The 8,764-nt window shown below is 42.3% G+C and overlaps 1 protein-coding gene across 1 annotated transcript; it reads right to left on the bottom strand.

Moving 5' to 3' along the window:
• Window positions 1–3,285: 3,285 nt before the first annotated feature.
• On the bottom strand, window positions 3,286–6,332 carry CALHM6 (calcium homeostasis modulator family member 6). The gene is made up of 2 exons (XM_076335472.1): window positions 5,732–6,332; window positions 3,286–3,889 (listed from the first exon to the last, which is right to left on the bottom strand). Exons 1-2 carry the CDS (start codon window positions 6,263–6,265, stop codon window positions 3,473–3,475), a joined length of 951 nt encoding a protein of 316 aa, XP_076191587.1. The 5' UTR covers window positions 6,266–6,332; the 3' UTR covers window positions 3,286–3,472.
• Window positions 6,333–8,764: the final 2,432 nt, after the last annotated feature.

Genomic DNA, 8,764 nt, shown 5'->3' with positions numbered 1-8,764 from the left:
GAATAACCTATACTGTCCTTGTTTTGTTAGATACAATTCTCTTACTTAAAACTCTGTTGCATTAGACTTGCACGCAGGTGTGTGTGCATGCACACACCTATGGTAACATTTTCTGTCGAGGTCTGCGCCAGCTAAAAAGTGTCAGTCACCACATTGCAGTGACACGTAGGCTGACTTCTGTGTATTCAGGGCCTATTAAAGAGTTTTTGCCTGCAGGCATTAGCTAGTCAGGGCTGGATATTACAACATTTTTCAAGCAAGGACCATTAGTGTCATCCTGGGGCCTTTGCACACACAGTCTTGCCACACCGGCTTTGGTGTGGCCAAGGCTTCCTCCCCGTCCTTCAATGCCAAACATTTGCGGTGATGCTTCATGTAGGACATCAAAGCTGTTTCTTTAGGTTTCAGTATTTCAGAATAAACAGCCCGAGGAAATCTTCACGTCTACTTGGACACGGTAAGTTTTGAAGGATAAGTTTCCACTGTGCAAACAAACATATAGCAGAAATGCCTGAGCCAGTCAAGGCAGCACGGATTTGAGATCAAGCCAAGAGGCGACACGAGACTGCCAGACTAGGCTGGGTGCTAGTTCATACTCATGTCATATCCCGCTTGTGCATCTGGTCATGCAGCATCAGTCCTCTTGGCTCAGCTCTGCTGGGCAGACATGCTCAATGCACACAGGTTTTGCCATCAGTGTTTTTTCTATTTTCTTTCTACACTGGATCACCTCATCCACTGTATTCTAAAGATGGAGTAAGTAAAAGTTAGGTAGAAAAACGGCAATAAACAATAGAAACAACATTGACCCACACTACATTACCATTAGTTGCTGACATTAGCTACTCTGCACATGCAGTTTTTTGCTTGTCTTGCTTGGTAGCATATTCACAGAAGTGTTCCTCAGTGTTTCGTTTTAGTGTAGGCCCTTCTCTTGGAGGTGTCTAATGGAGCACTTACAAGTGTGCTGAAGCTTCTCTTTGAAATTTCTTTCTTTATAAATGTAATTACGTACAGAAGACATGATTGTTACATAAAGGTGAGGAAAAATAAAAATTCACATGACTGCATACAAAACCAATATATAAATATCTGCTTCTATCCTTATACATAGATATAATTTTTTTTCCTTCCCCCAAAAGTCACTTTATCTGTGAAAAATAGACTGCCATCAGTGCCGGCAAACTTGAAGATACATATTGCAGTCCCATTTGAAGCCTTTGCTCATTGATTTTAATTAGAAGTGCCAGCTCTGTGTCTTCCCTGGAAAGCTGAGGCAGCTTTGGTAATGAGACGCTGGCAGTTGCAACTGTGAGTGGGAAGTGGCAAAAGCCCACCCAGATGCAGCTGAGAGGAGTAACACAAATTCTGAGGGTGTTTTCACTGCAGCTTCTTGTCAGGAACTGGAGTAAGGCATGGCTTGTTCCTGGAGGCTTTCAGTCTATCCTAAAGTATTTTATTACATCTCTAAGGTAAAGCCTGGCCCCACTGCATCAAGGAACGTTTTGGCACTGATCGCGGTGGGGCCAGGACATTGTTTTCTTCCCATTTATGGCATTCTGGAGTAGATTTATCTTTCTCTAGACGTCAATGAACAAATAAACTCTTCAATATGAGACATGAAATGGAACATTTTTAACTGAACTGTGCTTCCTGGAGGCACAAGTAACAAATTGGACACTTGTTACTCTACTATCATCAAGTTTCTTGGAAGGAAAAGAGCACTGAGCAAGTTAGTGACTCTGTGACAAAATGAATGCTTTTGAAAATTCTTTTCTACATACAGAGTTAAATCTTGTTTTCCCTTTAAGTGTTATATTTTCAGTTTATAATAAGAATGAAGCTTCCAAGCTAGTTATATTCAGCTAGTTAAAACAGGCTCTTCCCTTCCTTCTTCCTTGGAAAATGACTGTAACAAACAACTTCATGGGATTCCTCTCTGTCTGTCTGAATAGTTTCCAAGTTACGACTTTACTGTCTAGAAGGAGAAGATTTCTAGGAGGAGTGAAAGGACAGCCCGGACCAAACAATCTGACTCACCTCTCTAAAATGCTCTCTAAAAAAAGCTTTTCAGAGAAAAACTGAACTTTATCATGCTTCACTCAAAACTAGTATCTTTGTTTATTATAATTAGATGTTCTTTGATAAGAACATTATTATTTGCTAATATGGATTGCGGATTTATAATGTCCTTAAGTATGTAGCTGTGCTATATAAATGTTTGTTAATATAAGCTTCACCTATACTGCCATGTTATGCATAAGCCTAACCCCTCAAGACATGCTAATTTGCACTTAGACTCCATTCTGGATTGTCCTGGTTTCGGTTAAACCACAACATGGATCAAGTTAAATAATGTCTTTGACAGCGACATCCAGGTGTAGCTTAGGTACTGATGCCAGGACCAAAACCCTATATGTAATATTATATATTAAAAAACCCCATAATAATTATGGGGTCATTCAAGGTCAGGTTGGACGGGGCTCTGAGCAACCTGATCTAGTTGAAGACGTCCCTGCCCACGGCAGGGGGGTTGGACTAGATGACCTTTAGAGGTCCCTTCCAACCCAAACTATTCTATGATTCTATGAATTACGTATTTTTCAGAAAAAAAAAAAAAAGGAATATAAGCAGGAAGTTTAATGTTGGTGTGTTTCCCCTGCAGCATTCAAATGCCTATTTTTTTCCATTAAAGAGCTTTACAATTACAGGAAATGAGCAGTAGAGCTAATTAAGAAGGTCTGCTGCAAAAGGTGATCAAGATCAGGCAGCGGTAAAGAAAAATCGCCATCATGGAAGTTTTTAGTTTCACTGTTATTACCCAAAGCTGCTGAGTACATAGGGGTAAAAAGACTGGAATCTTTTGGTCATCTACTCAGACTGATAAGCAGCTGAAGTCATTCTGATGGACTCCTTTGTTATGCACAGGTAGCTCCAAAATGCTAATCTCTTCCCAGATTTTAAAAGATACGGTCCTTGCCTTGAGAAACTAATTGACTGAAAGTAAATATTTTAGTCTAGAGCTTGCTCTAGGCTCCACTGAAAGAGATAGTGTCAAGTGACAGCTAATAAACTGAGCTGAATTTCTGATCAAAACTTCCATTCTGTTTTGTCTCTTTGATACTGCCGGGTACGAAGGTTTGGTATTTTCACTCCAGCTGCCAAATGCCCTTAAGGTGTTTGGTAATAATTTGACATACTATGTGCTGACATCTTTGTGGTTGCTTATTATTTTACACATGTGACTCTTCTTAATGAACAACAACATATGAAAACTCCCATTGTGACAGATGTATTTATTGAAATGTACTTAAGCAAAAGTAATAAAGTGTATTTAAAAACAAATCTGCAGAGGGTTACAACTATCAGCTTTTACATACAATTCGCATAGATTTCAATAAGAGCACAGAATAACATTCTTCTTATATCAGTAGGGTTAAAAGATTGCCAGCGTTGCAAAGGATTTGTTTCATTAAAACCCTGATTCGCCTGCACTTGCTTCATCCACAAATCCTAAAACAGGGGGACTCTGATCTCCTTCCCCGAATGTGACGCTGTTGCCTCTGTTTGTGTTAACATACTTGTGTATCATGCTGTAATACTGCTCTTGCGAATTGAAGGTGTACAAGAATGAAATCTTCTGCCAGTCTTCATTGCTGGGAGTCTGAAATGGTGCTGGGTCAGTGGCTTCAAAGAAGCAATTAATATTTATTTCTGCCAGCCTGGCTGCATGCTCTTTAGCCTTGGTCTCAAAGAGCTCCCATTCCTTTTTCGAGTAAATTTTCCAGAACTTGAGCTGAAGATAGCTAACCGGGGAGAAACAGCGGTTGATACATGTTGAAATCAGGGCCACAGTCATGACGCTGGCTATCAGGAGCCATCCTATCAGCTTGGAAAAAAGATAGATGGGTTAACGGTGGTTTTGCATGGTCATATGTAGGAGTACAGAACTTAACATTGAAGCAGACATGAAAACTGTAAGTGAAGACACCCTGGAGTGCCTGTAACAGTCTGCTTGCTGTGGAGAGAGAGGATACCATGGATACAATTCAGCCTGCCTTACAGAGCTTCTGCACCCCTGAGCTGATCTTGTTGGATTGAGGATGAATACCAAAAAAAGAGAAGGTGGAGTGAAGTTCTTTCCTCAGTTATATCCAGCTTTCTTAACTTTAAAGGCAAGGTAATGACCAGCAGTTTCTGCAGTTGTGGTCAGATTTATGGTACAGAGGGAGCAGAATCACCCTGTCTACCTCCAGTGTGGCGAATTAGACCTCCTGCTGACTTGTTTTATCTGCTCTTGGAAAGTACCTCCTCTCCCTGATGTTTGAGCCTGCAAACAATAGCCCATTGCCACAGCACACAGGAAAAGTTGTGTCCTGTATGTTTTGTAGGCAGGACACGGATTTGACTATCGAATATGGGAATTCATTCTTGTTTTATACATGATTTTAACATCCCTAGATAAGTCTCAGAGGCCCCACCTAAAGCGGCTGTCCTAGTAGATGCTGGTCCCTCCAGTACCCAGTGGTCCTTAGCTGGAAGCTCCGGGCAGAGATCTCACAGCGTCCCCTTCCACCTCAGGCTGATTTTTTTTCAAGTGAAAAACATTGAATGCTAAAGAAAAATGAGTTTGTGTTCTTTTTCGTTCTTAATTTTGTTGAAAGTAGATCAGATATTAAAAATAATGGTCAGTAACAAAAATGCTCTCACACTTTTTGTTTTTTTGTTTGACTGGTTTGTTTCTTTTAGATTTCATTGCAATATCAGTAACAGTCAGTCTTCCTTGATTTTGCTCCTTGTTTACCTTCAATGGTATAGAGTTTGCCCCTTTTCAGCCTCTTTCTTGGAGGAGCAGCATGCTAAATGTTTAAGAAATGTAAACATTTTTTTTTGTTTTAATAAGCATTTGTACTAAACAGGAACTTCTAAAAATCCAAGTAATTATAATCTCTTATAAATTTAACTCCATTAACCAGCCTTAATGTTTTCCTGAGAAAAAGTGATAAAACCTGATTTTTCTACTGGAGTTAAGATGACATCCAAACAAACCCAGAAACAAAATGGGAGTGCTGCCAAAATCTGGGCATTTCATTTCACACCAAACAAAAAAATCCAACCACAAGTGCTATTTTTTTGATCATGCAGTTTGCCATCAGCACAAGAACACTTTAACAAGACAGATGCATATTTTACCTATTCTTTAGAATACATGCGTGAAATTATTAATAGGTTCAAGCATTGAGATTCGTAGTCAAACAAGCTGTCCTTATTTGTTTCACTTGCCAGTTGTCTCTCTGTTGCAAGGAAACACCAGCTTCCTCTGCTCATGACCTCAGCTTACCCTCAGTTAATGCATACTTACAAAAGTTTGAGATATTTAGAGACATAAAAGTGGAAAAAGAGAAGAACTCGCACCATGCCTAAATTAAATGAGAAGAAAACTTGCTGTGCAAAGTCCTGGCCTCTAGGCTGGTTCCCTGCCCAGCTTTGAAAGAGGTTTTGTAAACAGCAGTGCCAAACAATTGCCATGCAAACATGCAAAACCAGAAAATAGCACAAATACACACTTATTGCCTTTCTGTTAGTGTTTTTCGCTAAAGAATTTTGCTAATCATGTACTTTCATTAATTATATAGCATGAGAGAGAAGGACTGTTCACAGTCCCCAGCAGGCACCACCAGCAGTCAGGGTTGAAGCCCGCAGAGTGAAGAGAGGAACGGCGAGGCTTTACCTGGGACTGTGCCTGAAGGCTGAGGAATTCACCCGACACACTCTTCGATAACTTCTCATCGCAGGGTAGTTTGACCAGCAGCTCGTGGCACTCTTGTTCTTTATCTTTACACATGAGGTTCTTTATCAGGCTGTTCCCGCTGGCCGCGCACTCGTAGAAGCTGGCTCTGAGCAGGGCCACCGCGATCCAGGTGAGGGGGGCCACCAAGGCTCTGGCTGTCACCGGCACCAGCACGATGCAGTAGCGGGTGCAGGTTCTCCAGGAGCTGCTGCTGCAGCGCTTCTGCAGAGGGCAGCTGCCTGTCAGCAGGCGCCATGTCCTGGTGTTCACCATGTAGCCAAGCAGAAGGAGGATGAAGGCAGGCACTACGAGGAAGACAGAGCCATACAGCAAGTTCCCGGAATTGCAGGGACATTTGAACACCACAGAGGAGAAGATGCACTCGCTGGCAGCCGTCAGCAGGGACACAATGCTGTAACCCAGAACGGTCTGGTGGCGGATGCAGAAATCCATCGCCCCACGTAACTTATCCATTTTCTGCCTCCCCTTACTTTGAGGAGAGTGAAACCTCAGTCAGAAGAGGAAAAGTGAAAGATAACTGTCCTGAAACTTCCACGGCTTAGACGTGCTCGCGGAGCTTTCACTTTCTGGTGGTGGTGGAGATGCAGTGAGGCATAGAAGCAGCTCTCCCTAGAGGAAACAGAAGAGCACAGGCTCACTGCACAGTATCAAGGTCAAGTGGAGACCACAGTGGAAACCCACCCTAGTAATCAACATCAAAACAACAAAGATGTATCTTTGTTTCTGTAAAAATAGTTTGTATTTGACCACACATGCACTGTAACTAGCAATGGCTTAAACCTCATCATCTTTCCACTGAAGCTTTTCAGTGAGGCAACAGATTAAAAGTGTGAATAAAATGTGAGAAAATCACCCAGAACTGTGGACAGTTTTTTATCCTGCCTTATTATTAGCAATACAATATAGCTTGTTCTCTTATGGAAGAAAATTCAGCTATAATCGTGTTAATTTTTCAAGCTAATCAATTAATCTTTTTAAAGTAGTTAGAGCAAATTAGCCAGTGCACACATAGCAATGACCCAGCAAGTGCTTTCCACTGAGGCTCTAGCTACCAGAGTACCATTTGCCAGGAAACAGACTTTGAACTCCCTCCTCCGTAGCAGGTAGTGGCAGCTTTGTAGCCCAGAAAAGAAAACCACCCCTAAACCAGCAGAAGCTAAGCAGATGGCATGGAGTGGAAAAAATATGGAAAAGGCTTGCATAATGAAGAAAAATATCTGGAAGGGATTCCTGGGCTTGGAAGACTGAGCTGCCTATGAAAACATTTGCTCCCAGAGTCTGTAGGTTTCACTCATGCCCTGAGGGAGCTTGACCAGACTCCTAGCTATGGTTTGCCTTGTCTAAATCTAGATAAGGTGAACTGGCATTCAGAATTAAGGAAGTTGAAGCTTTGTTGCTTGCTTGTAACCATGTAGCTGAAGCTCTCTGAGATGATGTAGGCAGTGCGGTAGTTTGCTGTTGTCACATGCTTGGTGACACCCAGATGTGCAGCCAGCCAGGGAGCTGGTGGTCACTGTCATCTTCTCTGCCACAACCACTTATCCGGGATTTTAGAGTCAAAACCATCTGCCTCTTGCATGAACCGCGAGCTCTCTGGCCTCACTGGGTGCATCAGCAATATGAATTCATTCATCCTGATCAGATTTCGAATGCTGTAATTTATATTGCACTGATTCTTCCTGGGCATTATCATGGCACAGAGGTTAACCACAAAGCCAGAGACTCACCCCAGGCTCAGGCAAACATTGCCTCCAGCTGGGCCAGCCTGATTTTGGTACTGGCTACTTCAGGCAAGACAGCAAGGCGTGATGCTGCCCGTACCTGGGGCTGCAGGAACCAAGCACAGTGGAAACACAATGGCTTGTCAAAACTCTGAGAACCTAAATTACTTTCAATGAACTTTGGGGGTCATTTGTACCTTCCAAAGGGTCCTTGCAGCAATTTGGGCAGCTGAGTAGATGGCACAGAGGTAGCAGAGCAGGCAGTGGTGGTGCAGGTGGCCGCCAGGCTCGCACCAGACGTGCCATGCTCAGCACTGAGCTGCTGCTGTGGAAGAAAACATGCCACTAACTGAAATGGTTGCCTTGGTCTGGAGGACACTTTGCTTTGTTACCACGCAGCAGTATAATATAAAGACATAAAACCAAAAAGGACGTAAAACCAGCAAGAGTGAATCAGACTGAAGGTTGAGTTAGTCTGGTTACCTCTTGGTTACAGTGGATAGCTGAGGAGGAGCACAGAGACAGGGGAAGCAAGGTCAGGAACACACTCAGGATCCCGTGAATCTGCATTTCAGGGATTTCCTTTGCATCTAACACCTGTTGAGGTATTTCTTCCATAAATTTGTCTGGTTTCAGTTTTAACCCATGCAGACTTTTAACATCCAAAACATTGTATAGCAAGTGCGCTTAACCTTCATTCAAACCTGACATCACCCCATTTGATACCCCCAAGTTCTGGAAGGGGAAGAGATAAAACAGTGGATCCCTACCTGGTGTCTCCATCTACTCATGATCTTGTACACCTTCATCATACCCCCCCTCTCTTCCGGGCTGAAGAGCCCCTAATATATTTAGTCATTCCTTGTCTGATGTATACCTTTGTATACTTTTTTTTTAATCCATGTTGCCACCTGAACCATTCTCTAGGATTCGGGTATCATTTTTTACATGAGGAGAAACGGGGGGCATACAAGATTTGCAGTGCATTGAAGGTGCAGCTGAATCACAGTTTGCTACAATGGCATACTGATGTGACTTTGTTTTGTATTTCCTTGAAATAATTTCTAGAATTTTAACTGCTTTTTGATCATCCATGAAGCACTGAGTTGTTATTTTATCGAGCTATGTATTATAATAAAAAAATCTCAGTCCTGAGGGGTAATCTCAGTCTGCTCAGAGTCTGTCAGTGAAGTCCTATGAAGGTAGGACTTGGTTTCACTTTGAACACCAC

This window comes from Aptenodytes patagonicus, chromosome 3 (genome assembly GCF_965638725.1).
Source record: "Aptenodytes patagonicus chromosome 3, bAptPat1.pri.cur, whole genome shotgun sequence".
Lineage (NCBI taxonomy): Eukaryota > Metazoa > Chordata > Aves > Sphenisciformes > Spheniscidae > Aptenodytes > Aptenodytes patagonicus.
This window is presented reverse-complemented; position numbering and strand designations above follow the sequence as displayed.

What these genes read in the sequence shown, in the direction of transcription:
- CALHM6 (XM_076335472.1), bottom strand. Translation starts at nt 6,265, where the DNA reads ATGGATAAGTTACGTGGGGCGATGGATTTCTGCATCCGCCACCAGACC. An exon ending in GCCTTCAGGCACAGTCCCAG is followed by an intron (nt 3,890 to 5,731) that starts GTAAAGCCTCGC and finishes CTTTTTTCCAAG; the next exon opens with CTGATAGGATGGCTCCTGAT.